The sequence below is a fragment of the Polyodon spathula genome, chromosome 20, assembly GCF_017654505.1.
Source record: "Polyodon spathula isolate WHYD16114869_AA chromosome 20, ASM1765450v1, whole genome shotgun sequence".
Lineage (NCBI taxonomy): Eukaryota > Metazoa > Chordata > Actinopteri > Acipenseriformes > Polyodontidae > Polyodon > Polyodon spathula.
In genome coordinates, this window is record NC_054553.1 from 20,047,359 (window position 1) to 20,072,104 (window position 24,746).

General features: G+C 40.9%; 1 protein-coding gene across 1 annotated transcript in view; it reads right to left on the minus strand.

The window, feature by feature from the left end:
• The window catches only part of LOC121295735 (caskin-2-like), a 118,264-nt gene that overhangs the window by 30,464 nt on the left and 63,054 nt on the right, over positions 1–24,746 (minus strand). Inside the window, 6 exon segments of the mRNA XM_041220734.1 lie at positions 2,922–3,030; positions 4,569–4,677; positions 8,810–8,940; positions 15,249–15,344; positions 17,614–17,759; positions 18,314–18,411. Coding sequence (XP_041076668.1) covers positions 2,922–3,030; positions 4,569–4,677; positions 8,810–8,940; positions 15,249–15,344; positions 17,614–17,759; positions 18,314–18,411 — 689 coding nt within the window.

Here is a 24,746-nt window from a genome sequence, read left to right on the forward strand (position 1 = left end):
ATCACAAGTCTGTGTTCTGCATGTGCAAACAAGCGGCACGCTGTTTTTATTTCCCAGCAGCCTGCAGATTCTGATGTGGAAGAGAGACAGAGGAACGAAACACCCTCATCATGCGATGTGCTTGATGTGTCAATAAAATGTGTTTATATCAAACAGCTCCATCTTTTGCTTTTTACAGTTCAATTGGTGGTTCTGTTTTGCTTTGTTGTTAAACTACGTAAACCACTTAGGCAGATTTTCAAGCAAATATTAAATCTGACACACATTCACACGCATACACACACAAACACATACATAAATACACAAAGAAAATATGCTACTAGACTGGAAACCTGTTCATAGTAATATCAAACATCATTTGACATGTACTAATTGGAAAAACTTTATTTCAAGTGACATTTCATTATGCTGAATACATAGGGGAAGTGTGGCAGGGCAGTTTTATTTGGCAGTTATATGGTTAAAATGCCAAATCCCTGGGCCAACCCCCTGAGAGAATGTGGTGAGGAGAAATTGGATGCTTGATTGTCCACATGTATAAAACAGCACTGGTCTTGAGGGGAGCGGGTGTCCGTGTGCTCCCTGCCAGCTTACTCAGATCAGCTTGGATGAATATGCCCTGTTAAGCATCTGAGTCCAGCTTCTCCTGCTCTGCCTGCTGCCTGTCTTGACGGCAAGCTGCACTTCCACAGAGGCTCCACTGTATGACCTGTGCTGCACTTCCACAGAGGCTCCACTGTATGACCTGTGCTGCACTTCCACAGAGGCTCCACTGTATGACCTGTGCTGCTTCCACAGAGGCTCCACTGTATGACCTGTGCTGCTTCCACAGAGGCTCCACTGTATGACCTGTGCTGCACTTCCACAGAGGCTCCACTGTATGACCTGTGCTGCACTTCCACAGAGGCTCCACTGTATGACCTGTGCTGCACTTCCACAGAGGCTCCACTGTATGACCTGTGCTGCTTCCACAGAGGCTCCACTGTATGACCTGTGCTGCTTCCACAGAGGCTCCACTGTATGACCTGTGCTGCTTCCACAGAGGCTCCACTGTATGACCTGTGCTGCACTTCCACAGAGGCTCCACTGTATGACCTGTGCTGCACTTCCACAGAGGCTCCACTGTATGACCTGTGCTGCTTCCACAGAGGCTCCACTGTATGACCTGTGCTGCTTCCACAGAGGCTCCACTGTATGACCTGTGCTGCTTCCACAGAGGCTCCACTGTATGACCTGTGCTGCTTCCACAGAGGCTCCACTGTATGACCTGTGCTGCACTTCCACAGAGGCGCCACTGTATGACCTGTGCTGCTTCCACAGAGGCTCCACTGTATGACCTGTGCTGCTTCCCCATTTCACCCCCTAACACACCACTGCAATAGCAAGCTCCACAAGGCCTTCACTTAAAACACAGTGCCACTAGAAACCAGTCAGACTGAATGTCACCATAGAACAGGGCAATTATGCAGTTGTAGTTTGAATGTTTTCATTCAATGCTTTCATTGAATCTCCCGCATGCTGGGGTTGAACAATGGTAATGAACAGACACCAAGATCATGTTGAAATGATTGTGGGACATGGCAACTTAATGTACTGTTAACCCTTTTCGGTCCTATGTGGGACCCAGTCTGACATTACGATTTTCCCTTGCCAGTCAAAAAGATGTAAAGCACAGGCCTCTAGTCGTTTTTTTTCCCAGAAAAAGCAGAGAAAACCTTTCAATGGCCGAGTGAGACTGATAGGAGCTGAATGAAACCGAAAAAAGGGTGTATCTCATAGCCCCATGCATTACAGAGATAACACAGACATAACAAAGGAGGTAGCTGCTTCTGCATCCAGCGCTCAAAGAATATCACTGACATTTACAGAGCTTTTTGAGATGATATAGTAATAAAATAATGACCTGGATCACATTATTGAGAAGTTTGGTGATAAAACGAGTTATCAGGAGAGGATTTATCACTATGCACGTCTATAAAGAGATATGTGAAAAATACAGCGAACAAGGGGTGGGGCTTGGCTGTACAGTACTATGTGTTCTTTTGCAATTCAATGCCTTTTAAACCTGTTTTACTCTGAAAAAAAATTAATTAAACAGTGCGTGTAAAATAAACAGTGCGTGTGAAAATAAACTGGACCTGACTCTCCTGACAAGCGCTGAATAAATGGACTGCAAAGGGTTAATGCACCACAATGGATTTACTCGTTTTCAAGGGTTTACTAGTTCATTAACATAGCAAGTAATTATTAGGACTAGTGAAATGGCACCATAAACACTGAGAATTACAAAACCTTTCTGAATGGCTAATGCTTGCTGGTCTTCAACTCCAGCTTTGATACTGCTGCTGATCATCACGTTGTTTAAAATATCAAAGGATTTACATCAAAAATACCTAGAGCTGAATTAGAAAGCAAATCTCCTCTGAATGTTGTTTTAGTGAAGGGAGGAGGTCTTTAGCTCCAAACATTGACCAAAACCCATGATTTGAGAATAACAGCCGGTGCACACAGCTGCTTCTGAAATTACAGCCCAGACTGTACAGTGCTGCCTTTACAGTGTTACTAGAGATAAAAGGCAAGCAGACCATAGACACACAACTTTGGTCTTAACAGTGCATACACTTACCAGGAAACAAACGCATAAAAAAGCCAACCAACCAACTCTTGTTTTCTATTGTTCACAGAAACACCATAAACTGTACAGAGTGGCACTCTAAGTATTGTGATGAATTTATAAAGTATTTCATGAACTGTACAGACTGGCACTCTAAGCATTGTGATTTCATGTCTAATTCCTGTATAAACACCATTACAATTTTTTTTTTAAAATAAAAACCTATAAGAATAAACTTGAAAGTAACCTCTTCAGCGCTAGCTCCTTATAAAGCACAAGATGAAGTAGGCAGGCCAGCTCCACTTACCTCTCAACAGCTGCTTGATCTCCTTGCTGGCATGGGATGTGGTGAACTGGTTCACAATGTCCAGGGAGGTCTGGCTGTAGGTGTTGCGAATATTCACATCAATTCCAGCCTGCCAGGAATAATAATTACAATAACTATAATAACAATAATAATAATAATAATAATAATAATAATAATATTATTATTATTATTTAGGCGTGGTGCATTAGAAATGAGCCCTCGAACTGAAGCTGAAATGTTGCTAGACCAGACAATACAAACTTTACAATGCTCTACAAGGTGGCAAGACTGATACTGCCGCCTTAACATTGCTAATCCTGATTCCAATGTTTCTGAACTGTGTAACCCTTGTGAGAATATTCATATCAATACAGGTGCTACCCTTAGTGTTTGTACAGTAGTATATATGTGTACAGTGTGAGGCTAAACCACATTCAGTATCTATTTGAAATGTTTTCCATATACACATAACTATTGTGCACAAGTATGGGTCATTTAAATTGATCTAACATAGTAGAGGATATAAATACTGTTTAAACCCTGTCATTTTACAAGCTTTAAATACACTGCAGACACTCACAGATACTGCTTGAGATGTTTCAGAAAGGGCCCTTGCTTTAATGATGAAAACAACAGTGGCAGTCTTATAAAGCCATGTGGTAAATCCTGGTAAAACCTTCCAGTACTGGGAGTAAGGATTTATTTGAAAGAATATGGACTGAAACACAGAGACTAATCCTATGCAAACAGTGCTTGCACGCTGCCGTCCCAAATGAAAACCAAGGACAGTAAAACAAGCCTATTTAATCTCAGTGTATCCACTGCAAGCCTCGACTGGATTAGGAAGGCTGTCTGTAATGTAGCTCTCATCTCGGTCAAAGCAGAACCCTGCAAGAGAGTGGATTTAGAAAGCCCCCAACTTCCATCAGAACAATAGTACACTATATTTATAATCTCCCAGGGCTTTTAACTGTGGTGAAGATTAATTAAAAAGGGAAAGAAATCTGCTGTTTGAAATATGCACTTGGCTTGGGCGGGGGGTTAGAGTGGAAACAGGTGAATAAATGCATAAACCAAGCCTAGCCATGGCAGGCCCGAATACAAGTTTTAGCTGAAACACAAACCGTCTAGTGCTAAGCTGTATGAATCTAGATGCTGTATGAAACAAGATGAGCCGTGACATCTGGAGCACATTGAAGGCCATTCATTAACTAATTCACTTGAATGCTAATCTTTGACCTGCAAATTGGGAAGTGAACCCATTCTACATCTGCACCCGCAACGGCCAGTCATGCAGCTGGAAAGATTTTGAGCACATGAAAAGGATCATATAAACATATCTCCCAGATACTTGTGAGTGGTTCAAACAGGCTGGGTGAAGGCAATGTGTTAGGTGTGATTGCAATTCATTCAGCCCCATCAGCACTGCAGATTCCCCCTCTTGCTGGAAGCCCCCAAGCCTGATTCCATGATGGTGATGTTGGTTGATCAAAAGTGTCTACTTTGAAATTGAGCAGATCAATGATCACAAACAAATCCCATTGTGTAATTAAGTGGCTTCAATGACTCTCTTTCAGAATTGAAGCCAGTGTTACTAGAGGCAGGGTGTAATTGACAGAGCCCTGGCAGCAGTCACATCACACTTACGTCAAGCAGAAGACGCACCACCTCTGTCTTCCCATAGAGAGCTGCTTCGTGCAGAGCGGTCCCTGACTTGGTTGTTCTGTTGATGTCGATCCCTGCCTTCAGCAGCAGCCTGAGGGCACAGTGCAGAAGACACATTCAAATGACAGCACTGCATTGTGTTACCCAACAGTGAGCACGCTACCTACTTCACTCAAATGACAGCTTTGTATTGTGCTATCCAACAGTGAGCACGCTACCTACTTCATTCAAATGACAGCATTGCATTGTGTTACCCAACAGTGAGCACGCTACCTACTTCATTCAAATGACAGCATTGCATTTTGCTATCCAACAGTGAGCACGCTACCTACTTCATTCAAATGACAGCATTGCATTGTGCTATCCAACAGTGAGCACGCTACCTACTTCATTCAAATGACAGCATTGCGTTTTCCTATCCAACAGTGAGCATGCTACTTACTTCATTCAAATTCAGTGTTCTTGTTGTAAAACACATCTGGTAATTAAAAAGCTGATGCCTATTCAATTTATACTCATTATTAACAATTTGACAAGTTAAAACAGCAGACAAAAACACAATAAGAGAATGGTAAATCAATATATTGACATTAAGACAACATTGTGTATATTTTTACTCTGATAAATAGAAACGTTTTGATTAGAAAAGAGTCCTAGATATAAATAATAGTAGCATTTAAGCCAATCACTTTATTGAACAGACATAATCAACATACCCCGAAAATATGTATTTTCAAATTTTGCAGCAATTTATATTGTTAATGGTTCTAATGCTGAGTAAACATGTGACTGCACTGCCTTTTAACAGGTCAATACAAAAATCACAAATTGGAATTAGAATTTTATGCCGACAAAAGACAATTTGTTGTGATGTCACAGACAGCATGGTAAAATTAGGAAAGACCACTGTAATAGCTACTGGTTTAACCAGGAGAATAAACATGGCTTAAGGATATCTGGGAGATGGTGTGTGGATTAAAGGGGCCAGGATTTAAAAAGTATTTTATCACTTACTAACAATGGGTGTGATTCGCCCCTTCCTTTAAGGTGTGTATCATGTTATAAATGTACAGATTTTTGTCATCTGTTCACCTCTCTCATTTCTGTGCAATTGTCCCGTAACTACGTGGTATTTGTACATGCAGTGCTTATCCAGTGATAACATTATGTTATTGCAGAAATAAAGTTTTCTACTACACCTGTTTCATGCACAACTACATCAGACAGCTGCATTTCTTACCACATTGCTTACAGTCTATTGTGGAAGTGAGGTAAATTATTTTTATATTTAATTTTTTTTAATTAATACTGTATGATTGGGGCGATGTGTACTAATTCAAGTGGTAGCCCATCAAACTTCTTTCCAGTCAGATTATAAAATACAAATGCATTTATTACAGAGTAACAAGAAAATGCAGCTAAACCACAAACTCAGCCAGGGTTTCGACTAGCGCAATACTGTTGAAGGTACCTGCTTTTATTAACATGCGGTGCTAAGTTTGGGTTGAACTTATTTAGTTCAAAGTGACAGGAAAATATACCATGGACAATGTACTTTAGTCAGTGGCGCCCCATTTAATACTCATAGGCATATTTCAGTTAAGTCACCTTTACATGTAAAAGGGAAAATAGCAATTTGGAGGAAGTATCCCAGTGTGTTTTTTTCTCGTTAAGAAGCACATTTTTCAGATGACACCACATGCTGTATTAGTGCCAATATTGAAGTGTACCTTTGTTTAGACAAAGCTATCGTTTGGTACCTTGGTATTACAAATGTACCCTGCTTTTCAAATTTCACAAAAAAATTAATAACCACAAACTGTTACTTTCCACTTAGGCATGACATGCACATTACAGCTCCCAACATGGCCTGCACCAATCAAACTAGTGTGCCTCAGGGCTGATTGTTTGATTATCTCATGAGCATCCAGACATAAGCTCTGGTCAAAGGGCAGGGAGATTAAGTTAGAAGACATCACCATAAAACGATCTGATCTCAAGTGCACGTTCTCCCTCGCTATGGCACTTCCGCTACTGTATGCAGGTCTGACAAATGTTGTAACAACGGAATGTTGTAAAGGACTCGCAAAACGAAACGAGACTTTAATCCAGGGTAAATATGTAACATGCTGAGGTACCAAACGAGAGCTTAATCATAACTAGGGTACATTTTGATAGTCATTTGGTTGACAAAGACCCAACCTGCATCTTTTCTTGTGCTGAAGATCTTTTGTACCTTTGCATACCTGCTAAAATTCTTAAGAAATACGAGCAGTGCAAAAACTGGTTTAAAAATGCTGTTCATAGACAGCCAGGACGAGAGGAATCTGGCCAGTCCCTGAGGAATGTGGATGGTATTACATGCGGAATGCATCTACGCTGAACATCCTTTTCCTGGCCCCGTGTCAAAGGGCTGAGGCATTAACGCACTCACAGGGAACTTTTACTGCTGCAGGGAAATCAACGCAAAACACGGGTGACTTCACACATTTGGACACAGTATCTGTCACATACAGTTTGAAAAGAGACTGAGTAATGTGAAGAGCAGGCTGACTGGTACCAGATAAGGAAAAATGAATCATCTGATAACTTGATGGCAGATTTCACTAAAAGCCCTTTTTCATGTGGGTATAGTCCCAATAGAATGAGTGCAACATTTTTTTTTTCTCAGTCCTAAATGTAATCTGCAGAGACAATAATGCACCTAAACTAGACTATCCTATGGTTTGCAAATTAGCTACAGTCAAAATACACCATAATTGCACATGGTAGACATGAGTCATTGTCGGTGAAACTAGGCTGAAGGGTGCTTCCCTACTGACAATCAGTGCAGAAAAAAGAAGAGCAAGAGAAAGAACTTAATCATATCAGAGCGCTGACAGCACACTAGTCAGAGAAAAGCGCTGACTGGTCCTGTCCTTATGAAAGTTTACCACGCTAAATGTGCATGCTTGTCCCATGGTTACACTATTCATTTATTATAGTTTATAATGGTTTGCAATGTTTTTAATATACTTCACCCTACCTCGCTGGGCTTTACAATGCTAACCAATGCTAACTATGCTTTATTATACTTTACTTGGGGAAGCTTTTATAAGGATGAGAAGGGGAGACAAAGCGTGGAGGAGTTGCAATTGCTTGTGAAAGACACAGTTCTGTAAAAGGGAGAAATGTCCACACCCTCCTTGTCCCCAGGGTTCACTCTTACTACCTGGCAAGTGTTATATGCATGTGGTACAGATTTCTCCCTGTCAATGAGATTAGACCACACACACCAGGGACTAACACAGGCGCTCCCACTCCTTATAGAGTTCTGATGTTAAGTGTATGAAATAATGACCGGGTTGGACAGGTCATCAGCATCGTGCTATGCTCAGCTCAATAGCAACAAGGAAATCGTTACACAGATTGTAAATGTGTCAGTCACACACATTCTTCCCATATCTAGGCTGTAGGGCTGGTGTGGTCTCATACATCACACAGTAAGCTATCCTGTCCAGGAGGATTGATACAGCTATAACTTTGTAATTGGAACAACATGGATGGAAAATAAATGTCTTGCCCTATATGCCCGGCTTCTGTAACACACACAGAGCCACAGAGCCTACTGTGGGAGTGCAGTGCACTGAAGAGCAATAGACAGCTACTGCATACCATCAATGTAGCAGTACATGAGACCACGACGACAGCAATACAGTCATAAAAGCGCTAAACCAGGAAATAGAAGGAATCAAGATTTTAAAAGGAAGCAAACATGTTTACCTATATTATATTTTAAAGGTTATAAAATCTATTTCATGAAGTCTATATAGCATTTGAATATCCTAATGTGAACCAAACTCTAAATATTCTCAGTACAACAGGTAGCTATGTTAATAAATGTAATACAATGGATTTTAAAATATGGTTAACACTGCTTTGAATTATTTGATACTTCTAATGTATGTATTCCCCCAAATTTTGAAGAAATATAGAAATAAAGGCTAATACTAGAAGGCGCTTTGTTGGCATAGGCTTCCGTACTCTGTGAAACTCCTGCAGTTTCACGAGGAACAGTCCCTGAGAACAGACCGAGCTGCAGATTTGCACAGTCGTGGTACTCACTGAAGAACGTCTCCCCCCAGAACAATCTGAATCAGTGCCGTCCTGCCAGCCCATGTCAAAGCAGGTAGACAGATAAGAAGAGTAAGGCGTGTAGGTAGCAGGTAGAGTGTTTTTCTCACCGGATGATGTCCTTGTGTCCGTTCCTGGAAGCGAGGTGCAGGGGAGTGTTGGAGCCAGAGTCCGAGCTGTCCTTACTCTCCCCCTCCAGCAGGGCCACACACATGTTACTGCTCAACAACAGCTGAGCCACCTGGGGAGGGGAGAGAAGGGGCTGTGAGAGCAGGGCACACTGAGGACCTAATCAACAATGCAGAGTCTATCAGCACAGAGTGAAACCATTTACCAGCTCTTTTAAAGGGACTGAGAGGAACTAATCAACAGTTTATCAACAAACAGCCATGACCAACAATGTTGCATCATCCTACAGAATGAAACAATTTTAGAAACTTCTAGTGTAGTAGACAAATAGTTCTTCAGAAACATGTTTGTGAAGGTCAGATTTTGATTTTTAATAAATCACATAAAATATGCAGTGCTTTCCTCCAAGGGAAACAGCACCTAACACCTGGTGGGCTGTTTCTTAGCTCAACACTGCTGATGAGATGAAAATCACATCTGGTGTTGCAGAGTGTGTTTGGCACATTTGAGGCCAATGATATGGTGGTGGACTGGAGCTCAGTCCTGGCTATCTGACAGAGCTGTGCTGGGAGATGGCTAATCCCCAGATTGGACACAGCTGCTGAGACGCACCCTGCCCTGGCTCCAGCCATCGCCAGCAGGGAGAGATTAGCTGGCATGAATGAGCTCATTCCTCCCGGCACCAATATCCCACCACGGCCCACACTGATAGCACCGCACTCCACAGAACTCCAGAGTGGAACTCATTGTTACAATAGCAGAATGCAGTCAGACCAAGTTTAGCTGGCATTAACCTGTCCCCCTGCAACACTACTTCCAATGGACATGAGAAATGACTTGTATAAGCTGTGCTAAATCAAAAAGAGGTCATACCATATTTTAAATGAGATTCCGTTATAACACCACCTTCACATTCAGGAAGATATTGCTTCTTAATTGATGTGCACAAATATAAACCAATGCTATTTCCCCATTATATTCCGCTACCCTAGCTGTCCACCATCTGTCAGTGGCGCAGGTCAAGGAAATGCACAAATAAACTGAAGTCTTCCTCACTTTACCACCAGCAAGAGACCCATGACTAGCTGCAGATTTGCACAGTCACATCAGTGAGAAAATATGCAAAACACTGCAGAAATTGTGAGTAGATATCTGTGGAGTGTTCTGCAGAGCATGTTTAGTATCTGCAATAATAAAAATTCAAATAAAGTAATCATAATCAAACAACGTATGAGTTAAGTACTTCTAATTTAACATATCAAGCATTTTTGGCAGTAAAATCTTTAGATACTTTCAAACAAAAAAATCACATCACATGGGACTGGGCTACATTTTCAAAGCCTCGACTCCAGTCTTTAATCAACTTACAGTTATTTTGGACCAATAGTAAAATGTGACTTGCCCTTAACAGATAATGAGATATTTGACTAACTAGTAACATCACAATCAGACAGCTAAAGACTGAAACCACAGAGTGTGTCAATATGGTATGGCCCCCACTGTATACCAATAATAAACATTACAAGCACTGTTCGATTGCATCCAATATAGAATGAGTGGGTGTCTACAACACTGGCTTCACGACAAACAGCATGAACAGCTACCTGATGGCAACATGCAGCTATACTAGGTCAGAGGGAATGGGGTTTTGTGTAGCAGTGCATATATAAAGTTTTCAGTTGTGTCTGTTATATGAGGTGCTGGAAGTGGAGCACTAGAGATACTTAACCAAGAGAAAATGCAACTGTTTCCAATTTAAAATGTGAGCGTCCTCTGTGGTACAGATTTTGGGGCCAATTCTTTTTTATCAATGTTTCAATTGGTAATTGTTGCTCCCTGCAGTTTGAAACACCAGGAAGCCACAGCTAATTCCTCTGTTTCGTTATGACACTGTATCACCCATTTTAAGATTTTCAAATGCAGCAAATTCAGCAGGTGGTTAAAAACGGCATCAATACAACAACTGACTCAGTCAAAAACATTTTAAATGATAAAAGTACACTGATAAAAGATATCTTACCTGAATCATTTTAAATAGAGTCACAACAAGATTTACTATTTTATGTTACTCAAACTAACAATCTCTATTGGTATGTGCTTTATGTCTTATTTAATTTATATTTGCTGTTGTTTCACACAGGCCCTCACTGTAAATCAGACTTCAAGTCTCGCTGAGTAATCACCCTGGTAAAAAGTAATTGAGCATGAAACTCTCAGATAAATCAGTACAGATGTGTGCTATTTTAACACATAAACAACCAGCAACATGCTCCCCCTGCTATGCAAATAATCACATTACTGCACTTCCCTGTGTGTTTATGTTTGGATAATAGATTCTTCATTTAAACACATTCCAGATGGATACACAGTCATTGTCCCTGGTTTTCATTAGTTTGAATTCTTTAAATCTGTGCAGCGTTCAGATTGAGAGATGTATGTATCGTCCTTCCAGGAAACCCTTTTGCGTTCACTGTGGACTGATTGAACTGCTACTTCTTCCAACAACTTAAAACGCAACAAATATTTACATCTTTTTTTCAGAGAAAGCTGTACATTTATTAAAAAGTTTGGCAGCTGTTTGTCAAATTCTTTACAAAGAACGGAAGAGAAAAAAGACCACCATTTAATCAGATCAAATCATCAAATATTGAGAAACTAGTGCAGGCACATTCATAGGGTCCTCATAAACGCATTTGTATAAAATAGAGAGTTTAGCAGACTAGCAAAATTAAATCCGAATAACCTACAGAAGGACAAGGGTGTGTAAAAGTATGGTCGAGTACAAAAGTATGGTCGAGATTAGTGCCAAATAAAGAACATAAGAACATTTACCATCTAAGCTCACCCGGCTCCTAGTAGCTGATCGATCTTAGAACTTTGTCAAGTCGGGTCTTAAAGGATCCAAGTGATTCTGCTTCAACAACATGACAAGGTAGCCCATTCCATACCTTCACCACTCTCTGTGTGAAAAAGTGTCTCCTTCCCTCTGTCCTGTAACTCCATTTAATTTCCAGCTGTGTCCTCTGGTCCTGATTTTTGTACTGTGCTTAATGTATTGGTTTGGGGTAACTATGTCAACTCCTTTTAAGATTTTCAAGACTTCAACCATGTCTCCCCTAATTCTATGCTGTTGTAGGCTAAATATAAGTAAAACAGAAATATCTGAGTAACTAGTAACAGGAAGTTGGATATCTTGTTTACCATGAAGACACTGACAGACACATGGACACGATCAGTGAATGAGGGCCCTAAAAATGGGCCTTTCACCTCTGGAGCCACGGTTTTGTATCAGGTTGCTCAGGTTACGTGTGAAATAGGTTTGGTCATCTCAGCTTGTGTTAATACTTGATGGATGACCTTGCAGGCTGATGCCACTAGGTGGAAATGAAGAGCAGCAACTCAGTGTCCAAGGAATCAGCCAACTGTGCAAAGCAAGGCTGGACACCAAATATAGTACAGTATTCGAATCAGTGGCAGTAAAATGGAAGGAATTTGCCTGCAGTAAAGATTGTGGCTTAGCAAACACAGTCATGTGCTAATGTCTGCACAGTGCACATGTCCTATTTTTAATAATCTTTGTACATGGTCACAATTGTTTGATCCTGCTCACCACTGCCCATTTGTATTGAAAACATTGACTGCATTGATATCAAACAGGGGCTTCGTTAGCCAAGTGGAGTACTACAGGTTTTAAAATAAAAAACGAATTTTTGCTATAACATGTGTTTCTTTCAAAACCAGACATGGAACAGCACAAAGGGTAAGATTTAAGGATTTATTTTGTTAGCTGTAAACACTTTAATAGCCTTCATTTGTTTTCCAATGCTGCCCTGTCACCAGCTAAGTGTCTAAACAGGCACAAACCAGACTAGCCTGAAGAAATGTGCCCACAGGCAGCACTGCACCACAGCACTGTGAAAATATTCAATCTTCAGGCTGTGATTCAGCACAACCTTGTGTCACTCGGAGAAGACTGTGAGGCTGAATCCCAATGACTGTATAACCCTGAGCCAAGGGGCATCCAACTGTTACAGGCTTCCAGGACAAACAGCTACAGTACATTGAAGACATTGTCCTTCAAAGTTATTCTGACCTCTGTACTTTACATGAGTTTTACATCACATTTCATTTGTGAGGAGTTTGTTCCATTACAGTTTTGTCTCGTATGCAAATTTCCCAAGCGGCAAAGAGGCAGTAACCATGGCACACTGTCCGGTATCCTTCCAGAATAATTGCAATACCTTGCAGTGTTGCTGCTGTCACGTCGGATCAGGGCCAGTGCTGGCTCAACACCCTATTGACTGTGTTCATGTTTTTAACCATCAAAATATGATTAAAGGTATATGTTGTACTTTCAATTCATAGCATTTGCCATACAATGCACTCCATTAAACCCAGTGCAAAAAACACTTCAGTGGACAACAAATTGTTTTAAAAATGCCCCCAGCAGTGTATTTTTTGGTGGGCCCTTCTTTTGACCTTTACCACTAATGTATTATTTTTCTTAAACAAGCCCAACACAACAGACTATGTTGCTGTTGCCTCCCAGCAGCCTCTGCTTTGGGCAGGATTGCCTGGCAGACTACGTGACCAAAAGCACAGGAAAAGAAAAAAAAGGAAGAACTGTGTGAGGCAAATTTGCATAATGCAAATACTACAGGTTGAAAATGTGTATTGCTTCAAGAAGATGGATTGAGGTCCAGTTACACGCTTCGGGTATTGACAGAACCCATACACAGACGCTTCTCGTCCAATAACTTTATTCTATGCTGCTTTACTGGTAATATATAAGTAACAAAAGCCAGCTAGTCAATTAAAATATACCTTTACTAAGTCCATTGGCACTTTCTTTAAAAAGAGATAGTGTCTCAGGTAGTGGTTGTAATGGTTGAAAAATAGCAGGCAGAGGCAAAAGTAGGCAAGTTAAGCACTCTTCTGTGTGTTTATTTACAAATTCAGCACTGTTTCTTTAAATATTTTACAACTATATACAGGACAGCCCAGGCAGCGCAATTACATAAAAAATTGTTAGAATTGTTAACATCTACAGCTGTAGATGCTGTCGCACAGCAACACTGGACTGGCATGTAATAGTCTCTGGATGGTTTGGAGGTAGCTACCTGTTTTCAGTCTGGGGAAATATAAAGGATAATTGTAGACCTTCCTTTTTGTTTGGCTGCTGTGCTGTGTGCTGTGCTGTGCTGTGCTGTGTGCGGTGCTGTGCTGCACTGAGCTTCTTGCCCAGGGTTCCCCCTCACAAGTGGGGAGACTACTCCTTTTATACACCTGTGGCCGGGTTTAACTGATTGTTAATGAATCAGTTAAGTCCCAGACATAGTGTGTTTGGCAGGGATAGCATTAACCCTATACCTGCCAAACTGGAAGAACAACAAATAATAATAAATTATATGCAGGGGCTTGCGCTCTATCACAGGGACCAATTGTGCTGTGGCTGTTTTCAATTGACTTAACAGGGAACTCCTTATGGTGCCTCAGGTATTATTATTTCAAGCCAGTGACCTTAACCGCACTGATATTCATGTCATGAATGGGGCTTGTTTGTTATGTTGAGACATACAGCAAACAAAATGGGAGCTCTGATTGGCTGAAAGCTGCTCACCAGTCTATACAGCCTTGGTTACCATGCTGTGAATTTCAAAACCATAGTGAGCAGCTTACAGAGTTGGGCTTTTGAATAAAGAAAAACTCAACAGGCAAACCTCTTCTTATTTTATAAACAATACCTGAAAAACACAGGATTTGTTTAACTAGCTGGGGTGAACAGATGGGACAAACACAGAGATTTGAGAACACAGTCTTTAGCCTACAGCATTGACTTTGCACCACGTACATTAACCTCACAGTGCACAGAGTGAAGTCTCTTACAAAGCAAAAAGTGCAGTAGTCATAAAGCGTGCACGCATGTTGGATGTCAATCCTCTGTTACACACATCCTCATGGCACAATTCTCCATTCATGACCTACAGTAGGGGGCTAACTTGATGAAAGCGAATCAGAAAGACTTGGCGTGATCTAGCCCTTCAGATCCCTTATTGATATCCAACATTCCTACACTCAGCACTGCTCATCTCCTCCCGTCAGGCACAGATTAATGAAGCTCATCAAGCAGGTTGCACTGACAATCACCACGTAATGACAAAGCAGCTGAAGCTTGATGCACAATTAAAAGGTTTAATGATATATCATTGAGGACCCTCGGCTCCTTGTCAAAAAACGAAATCCCTAGATACATGAAAACTTGTCGTACGTGCATCCATGCAGCCCATATACACATCTCCAGATGGGTTACCATTATTACCAATAGTGAAGAGGTACAATATCTGTTCCTCATTCCCTCATTAAAAAGGCCTGTGTGTCTGGAGGAGTGAAGAGGCTTGACAGCATGGCAGTTCTACTCACCTTCAGCCTCCCAAACTCGCATGCCAGGTCGAGCGGCGTCTTCCGCGCCTTATTTATGATGCAGGGGTTAGACTGGTGCTGCAGCAGCATCTCCGACTGAAAAACAGAAGGAACAAGGTAACGACTGAATGTAAAATAGAAGGACCGAGGTTACGACTACAGCAAAAACCTGGTTGTAAAGTCCAGTTAAAAAGATACAATTTTTACATTCACGGTTTGCTTTGTAAGCTCATCTTTAATGAGTTTAAACTAACACCTGATTATTTTTTTCTCTATGAAGACTGATCCAGAGTAAAGTGCCAACCGGAATTAAAAAACAGTCTTTTAAAAAAATGTACTAAAATGTGCCTATGATTGAAATCAGATGAACATTTTGATAACTTGCACCAATGCGAACGCACCATATTTTGACACTTCTAAGAATCTATATCTGTATCTATACCTCGCTACATCCTACACATGGCCCATAGTGGCCCTACCCGAATATAGGTTAATTCCAAGCATATCTTCTGTCTGCTTGTTAAGTAACTTTTCAAATGCACGGCATGTGCTGAAGGATTCCACAACTAATTTGTCTGGACAGATGCAATGTGAGAACGGGGCTCTGGGATTAGGCTTGAGAGGGGCAGAGAGTGAGAGAGAGGGGCAAAGAGAGGGGAAGTGAGAGAGAGAGAGTCAGAGAGCAGTTAGCATGCAGACATTCTCCTAGTTAGCTCAATGGAGTCTTCAGTAACACTAGAGATTGAATTATTCTATCACCGTTTGTAATTTTGCTAGCTGCCATCCAGCATGACAGCCTTGAAAACAAGATTGTTTCTTATCCTGATTAAATGTAATGTAATTGAATTGAACTGAAAAAAAAAAAACATTGCCTCTGCACTGAGTCCACCCACATCTAACCTCAAGAATATATTAGGATTACTGCAGTATTTTAACAGGGTTGAAAGACTATTTAACCAAAAATATGGAACAATTCTCTGAGTACTCTCTTTAAGCACACTGACCAGATTTTAGGATTCTGTTTAATGTTCTAATGTTCTAGATGGGTCACCCTCAACCCCACATGGGGGCCCCCTTCACTGTGAGAGCCAAATATGCAAACGTGTGTGCAATCTACCAAACCGGCAAACACATAAACAATCCCTATTCGAGTGACTCCCAGTCTGATATTTGCAGTTGATAATGTTTTGTTTGCCTGAGCCCACAGCCTGCACTGTTGGATCTCATCTCTGTGTACACATTAGGAGACTTGTCTCACCTCCCAGTGTGTGAAGAATGGCTTCTGTTAGAGACGCTTCTATCTTGCCCACATTCTTGTTTTCCTAATTTTAATTTCTTTTAAAATGTGTGAATTCAATTACACTGCTGACATGTGCGATGAGTGGTGATAGAAGTACACCATAATCTAACATTCAGTCCTGGTCTTATGCAAGCACATCTTAATCTAACCTCAACACCCCAGCCATTCACTCCTGGGCCTCCCTCACTGAACCTGGATTGCTCCGCCCCCTTTGCAGCAGCCTCGTTCGGTCTCAGGGACAGATTCAGATACGCTGTGAGGTTAAAGATTTACAGCCTGGTGCCAGTACGGCCTGTCAAAAAGGCCTGTGAAAATGCACCACGTCTTTCTTTCCAATAAGGTCCTCTCATGTTCCAGCAAAATCTCCCAAACTTTTATGTTTTAGCCATTACATTTCATTTTGAGCTAATATTTACGCCTTCTTTCTCTTGTTGAGGCATAACCTTCCCCTTGAGCTGTATTTAAAGAAACAAGTTGTCTCAGAACCTCTTCACAAGTATTAAAATATTACAATCACACAATGTAAAATTCAGGGGGCTTAAAAAATTGACTTAGACTGAAAACACAAAAAGAGGGAAGGAGGAATGTAAAAACTCAATCACATCATATGCCATATAGTAGTAAAATATAAAGTGATAGTATTTTAGTGTGGCCCCTGATAATGACACAGAAAACAAGTCAATTCATTTTTGCATCAAAAACTAAAAGGCCGTTGAATATAATAGAAAACACAAAGTCAAAACATTTGTTTAACAGTATTACTATACATTTCATATCAGTTAACGCCGATATGATATGGAATCACCTATTTCGAGACATCTCAAAGCACAAATTGTACTACAGCTGAATTCTAGGTCAGGCGAAAGCTTGGGAGCTGAAATCAGCTAAAAAGCAGAAAACATTTATCAATGATTTAATATTCATGGCTGGTACCACAGACCTCAAATAGCATGAACCTTGGCCTACTTACTGTCCTGTACATTATAGCTCAGTTGAACTCGGGGTCTGTGAAGCCAGCTCCTAAAACCTGAGTGAAAGAGGCATACCACTATGTTGTATACCTACCACTTCGTAGTGTCCATACTGAGCTGCGAGGTGCAGTGGGATCTGCCCGTCCTGGGAGGCCAGGTTGACAGAAGCGCCAGCGCGGAGTAGCTGGTGAACGGAGTTAGCTTTGCCCTGCCAGGCAGCGTAGTGCAGAGGCCTCATTCCTGAGGGGCACCAGAAACAACAAGCAGGGTGAGTCACACCGCAGAGCACTCAGACTCAACCGTCTGATCACTTCTCATCCTGTATCCTCATATCCTGTACTATTTATCAATAAAAAGCCTCCCTTAGCGTGACCCCCCAAACTATCCAAATCAATGAGACTATGTTTGGGTAACTTCTCACACTGATGAGGCCATTCCCAAAAACATGTGTTCACATACCAAAAAAAACTATACCAGTTCACCAATCACCATCACAGCTCATTGCAGCACATCTCATTATCTCCTCTGCCTGTGAATTTAGGGCTCATGAACAGTGGTACTGGCTAGTCAGCCACCATGAGTGCTTCCCCTCACAAGCCTCACCCCTAACCTGATGCCCCGATCACTTGGTCCTTTCTCAAGCAGAGACAGTTATGCAGAACTGTGCCTAACTGTGTGCTGATTTTGTTCTCTGGTCTACACTAGTGTCCTCTGAAGTTTCAGTTAATTCCGTAACCCAGATGTTCACAGGATACAGGGCCTTTCCTGATAACGTGGCCGGTTTGGCTTCTCACCATTGCTGTCTTTGATGTCGACAGTGGCCTGGGCCTCCAGCAGCAGGGCGATGAGGTCAGTGGTGCCTGTGAGGGCGGCGTGGTGCAGGGCTGAGAACCTGCAGGGAACCCGGGGAGGGAGAGAGAGAGAGAGAGAGAGAGAGAGAGAGAGAGTGGCATTAGGGATGGGAGACAGCACCAAGCACTGGCTAACAATAACTTACCTTATTACTAATAAAACAGTTATTATTATTATTATTATTATTATTATTATTAGGTTTTGTATACAGTAATCTAGCCCCTTTATTTACCTGATGGAATTTCACGGAAAAAAGTTCTAACAAATTTCCCACAATAATAGTTATCAGACACAGAGGCGTTTCATATACTTTTTTGTATTTTATTGAGAAATTCAGTAAAAATATAAAATGGCCAAAGGAGGAATCTTGAAGTAACAGGGACATCTTTACTGTAGGTGGCTTCCTGCCACACAACCTCCCAGAGCCAGCCATCAGCTCCCATGTGCTGGGCCTGTTTTTATTTTTTATTTTAGAAATTGCCTTTTTTTTAAAAAAGAGTGAATAATTGATAAGTAGGTAGGAAAGAAAAAGACATGTGGAAAGCAGGGTTAAGCCCTTTTACAATGAACTGGCAGTTCTGTCTGGTTTGCATTATTAACTCGTTGTATCAAAAGTATACAAGATGTAAAAAGATGAACATGAATCCAACTATAGTACATCAGGGACGGCATAATGATTTTTTTGTAACCTTATCCTAGTCTTTGCTGAATATTTTTTTGTAGTTTTGTAGAGGCACAACTTTGTAAGCATTGTCCTACTATTTGCAGACTGAGGTTTTGTTCATTTGTTCATGATAGAATGCCTACAGAATCGGACGCAGTTACCACAATACACACCCCAGGTGCAAAAAACATTAGCTACTGCGCCGATGTTTAACATGCAGGAGACCTGAAAATGACCGCACTTGGTGAAGGAGCCAGCTGGAGTGTGTATACAGGCTCAGGAGTGCCAAGTCACAATGGAAAGCACTTCTCACCAGACTGCATCAGTTACATCAAATATGTAGGGTGACAATGTCCTCCAGCAAGCACAGGGCAGGGCAGCTGTACTTCTTATTAACACACAGAATTGTCACTTCTAACACTGGTAGCAATTTCAGTGTGGGCCAGGACAGCCACCATGTTTCACACTAGGTTGAAGGCCAACTCGGATGCCAACATTCCATTCCGATCAGTATTAGGTCCTCTGCTATTCCTAATCTACATTAATGACTTAGATTCTGGTATAGTAAACAAACTTGTTAAATTTGCAGATGACACAAAAATAGGAGTGGCAAACACTGTTGCAGCAGCAAAGGTCATTCAAAATTATCTAGACAAGATTCAGAACTGGGCAGATACATGGCAAATTACATTTAATAGAGAAAAGTGTAAGGTACTGCACGCAGGCAATACAAATGTGCATTATAAATACCATATGAGAGATACTGAAATTGAAGAAGGAATCTATGAAAAAGACTAGTTTTTGTTGACATAGAAATGTCTTCATCTGTCGGGAAGCTATAAAAAAAAAGGCCAACAACATGCTCGGATATATTGTGAAAAGCGTTGAATTTAAATCAAGGGAAGTAATGTTAAAACTGTGCTATGCATTAGTAAGACCTCATCTTGAATACTGTGTTCCGTTCTGGTCACCTCGCTACAAAATGGATATTGCTGCTCTAGGAAGCGTGCAAAGAAGAGTGACCAGAATTATTAAAAACACATGTCATATGCAGACAGGATAAAATAATTGAATCTATTCAGTCTTGAACAAAGAAGACTACACGCGATCTGATTCAAGCATTCAAAATTCTACAAGGTATTGACAGTGTCGACCCAAGGGACTTTTTCAACCTGAAAAAATAAATAAGGACCAGGGGTCACAAATGGAGATTAGACAAAGGGGCATTCAGAACAGAAAATAGGAGGCACTTTTTTAGAGAATTGTGAGGGTCTGGAACCAACTCCCCAGTAATGTTGTTGAAGCTGACACCCTGAGATCCTTCAAGAAGCTGCTTGATGAGATTCTGGTATCAATAAGCTACTAACAACCAAACGAGCAAGATGAGCCGAATGGCCTCCTCTCGTTTGTAAATGTTCTTATGCTCTTATTTCTATAAAGTGAAGCGCGTTAGTGGTAAAGTGAGCAGGCAGGAATCAGACGACAACAAAGACTGCACTTAAGGGCTTATCCACACATTTTTATTATTTTAACAACATATTAAAACTCAAAACAAACAAACAGAACTCATTGTTGTTTCATCTCCTGGCACAGTGCCCCAAAGATCAAAACCTGCAGCATCTCACTGTTCAGTGGCTAAGGGGATCAGTGTTCCTGCAGTGCCTCGTTGTTCAGTGACTAAGGAGATCACTGTTACTGCAGCATCTCGTTGTTCAATGGCTGAGGAGATCAATGTTCCTGCAGAGTCTCATTGTTCAGTGGCTAAGGGGATCAGTGTTCCTGCAGAGACTTATTGTTCAGTGGCTAAGGAGATCAGTGTTCCTGCAGTGCCTCGTTGCTCAGTGGCTAAGGAGATCAGTGTTCCTGCAGCATCTCATTGTTCAGTGGCTAAGGGGATCAGTGTTCCTGCAGCATCTCGTTGTTCAATGGCTAAGGGGATCAGTGTTCCTGCAGTGTCTCATTGTTCAATGGCTAAGGGGAACACTGTTGCTGCAGCACCTCATTGTTCAGTGGCTAAGGGGATCAGTATTCCTGCAGTGTCTTGTTGTTCAGTGACTAAGGAGATCAGTTTTCCTCCATTTTTTAGCTGATTACATTACACTTGGATTGGGTCCAAGCTAGGTCGCTCTCAATCAAGCTATTGAAATATTGCCTGCCGCTTGTCAGATGTCAAACGAATGTCACTGGAGACACTTCCTTTTCAAGAGTCATGCAGGTCAGGACAGATACTTGGAATTTAAAAGCAACAAGCCCTTTTTATTAACATGAATTACTCTTCATCCAGCTCTTGTACTTACTGTGTGTAATTACTCTGCTGCAGGCTAGCCTTGGTAAACATCATCCGGTTTCCATGTCAATGCAGGTTACCATTTCAAACTCGGCAAGATCAGTGGTCTATAAACAAGTTCTAAGCAGAACACAGCAAGCCCTTTCTCTTCTAACTCTGAGGTCAATCATGAATGAGATACTGCCCTGTTAAAACCTAGGTCATGTTGGGGTTCCAGAGTTGCTCGCCAGTAAAGGCACCACCTTGTGGTGTGCAGAGTAAGTCATACAGTCAGGGGAGAGAAGGCTCGTGTCCTGGCAGTGCTAAGATACCAATGTTCACTGGGAATTCCACCGGAAACACTGCATTGGCACATGTGCTCCTGTGGGTTAGGAAGGACAAATCTGCACTGTGACCCAGCTGTCACCTTTCCAGAAGCATGTGTACCAATTTCAAAACAATGTAAATGCCATCATTGGCATTCTTCCCCCAGTATAACAAGATGTACTGATGCAATACGCCCTGACAGAGTGCCTTGAATCACCTCAGTGAGTTGTGAAAAGTGAGTCAATTCACAACAATACACACCCTGGAAAGTCTTATTGGGATTGTAAAGGGCCCACTCCAAGGCAGTGTAATGTAAGAAAACAAAAGCTCTTTGAGCATAATTTGTTTTATTACATTTATAACTAGGCCACACAAAAGTAGTTCTTGCAATAGAACAGCAAATGGAAATTAGATAAAGGGGCATTCAGAACAGAAAATAGGTGGCAGTTTTTTACAGAAAGAAATGTGGGAGTCTGGAACCAATTCCCCAATAATGTTGTTGAAGCCAACAACCTGGGATCCTTCAAGAAGATGCTGGATGAGATTCTGGGATCAATAAGCTACTAACAACCAAATGAGCAAGATGGGCTAAATGGCCTCCTCTCGTTTGTAACCTTTCTTATGTTCTTATGTTCTAACAGAGAAGGCTAAAAGCGAAATGCATTTATAAGACAACTGCTTATTTACATATTATGAAAACATGTCAGAAGTTATTCTAATATCCTCAATTATCCTACAGCATGTCCTTACTGATTTGCATTACAATTGGATAAACAGTACTCTAAACATACATGACATTCACTCCTGGGCCTCTATCTAGCAGATACTGTGCTGAAATGTGTGATGTTTGTCATGTGATGTCTGGAGGGGGTCAGTCGAGAGCACCAAGCTCGTTTTACTTGTGCCCTGAGAAGATGGATTTGAACCCAGGTCTCCAGAAGTGAGAGGCATGAGAGGCCAGTGAATTAACCTGCTGGCTTCTCCCAGTCCTCTCGATGTTTTGGCTTCAACAATCTTCTTTCCTACTGTACAGATAAGGCCAAAGGTTTTGCATCACCCTATAGGAAATGAATTTTGCTTCATAACGTCGAATGAAACCTACTGGATAATGTTATGTTAACATATTGAATTACATATCGCTTATAGTTTTTCCATATACTTTTGAAAAACTGACAAAATGCAAAAATGTGACATATCGAAATCTTACATTAAACATTAAATACTGTACTATTATTATGGCTTCCGGTAGACTTTTCCGATATGATTTTTTAGTTTCTTTGATTACATGATGTTAAATAAAATATCTAAATTATGTTCACACACACACACATATACAGTGCCTTGCAAAAGTATTCAGACCCTTGACCAATTCTCTCATATTACTGAATTACAAATGATACATTGAAATTTCGTTCTGTTTGATATTTTATTTTTAAACACTGAAACTCAGAATCAATTACTGTAAGGTGACATTGGTTTTATGTTGGGAAATATTTTTAAGAAAAATAAAAAACTGAAATATCTTGCTTGCATAAGTATTCAACCCCTGTGCTGTGGAAGCTCCCAGTTTGCACCGATGAAAGAAATTGCCCTAACGAGGGCACAATTACCTTACCATTAGCCTCCACCTGTGAACCATTAAAGTTGCTGTCATATTTTCTGGATGAAAACCTCACTGTTGAAAAATCATTGATAATGCTGTGAATCTGAAGGAAAATGAAGACCAAACAGCATTTTACAGAAGTTAGAGATAAAGTAATACAAATGCATAGATTAGGGAAAGGGTACAAAATTATTTCCAAGTGTTTGGACATCCCAGTGAGCACAGTTGGATCAATAATCTGGACGTGGAAGCTGCATCACACCACCCTCAAACCTCAGCACTCAAACAAGAAGACTTGTAAGAGAAGCCACAGAGAGGCCAACAATCACTTTGAAGGAGCTACAGAGTTCAGTGGCTGGGAGTGGAGTAATGGTGCACCAGTCAACCATATCAAGAGCTCTGCATAACACTGGCCTGTATGGGAGGGTGGCAAGAAAGAAGCCGTTACTCAAAAAGTACCATCTGAAAGCACGTCTGGAGTTTGCCAGAAAGCATGAGAGTGACCCAGCTGCGATGTGGGAAAAGGTTTTGTGGTCAGATGAGACCAAGATAGAGCTTTTTGGCCAAAACTCAAAGCGCTATGTGTGGTGCAAACCTGGGCATCTTGTTACAACTGAAGGAAGAATGGATGGAGCAAAATATAGGAAAATACTGCAAGAGAACCTGCTTCAGTCCACTAAAAAATTGAAGCTTGAGAGGAAATTCACCTTTCAGCAGGACAATGATCCCCAGCACAAGGCCAAAGCAACATTGGAGTGGCTCAAGAACAAAAAGGTGATTGTCCTACAGTGGCCCAGTCAAAGTCCTGATCTCAATCCCACTGAGAATCTGTGGCACTATTTGAAAATTGCAGTCCACAAGTGTCGTCCAACCAACCTGAACAACCTGGAGCAAATCTGCCAAGAAGAATAGGCCAAAATCACTCCGACACTGTGTGCAAAGCTGGTACATACTTACCCCAAAAGACTTAAAGCTGTTATTGCAGCGAAAGGTGGCTCTACCAAATATTAATATGTGGGCGTTGAATACTTATGCAAGCAAGATATTTCAGTTTTTTATTTTTCATAAAAATATTTCCCAACATAAAACCAATGTCACCTTACAATAATTGATTTTGAGTTTAAGTGTTTTAAAATAAAATATTGAACAGAACGAAATTTCAATGTACCATTTGTAATTCAATAATATGAGAGAATTGGTCAGGGATCTGAATACTTTTGCAAGGCAATGTATATATATATCTATATCTATATCTATCTATATCTATCTATCTATCTATCTATCTATCTATCTATCTATCTATCTATCTATCTATCTATCTATCTATCTATCTATATATATATATATATATATATATATATATATATATATATATATATATATATATATAAACTAAGTCTTAATCTTAAAACTCTAGGTGTTGCAAAACTTTTGGCCATAGCTGTGCTCTCCCAGGAAGCAGTAGCTGTGTACCGACTCATGGAGTTTGGATACAGCCTGTACAAGCCCCTTCTG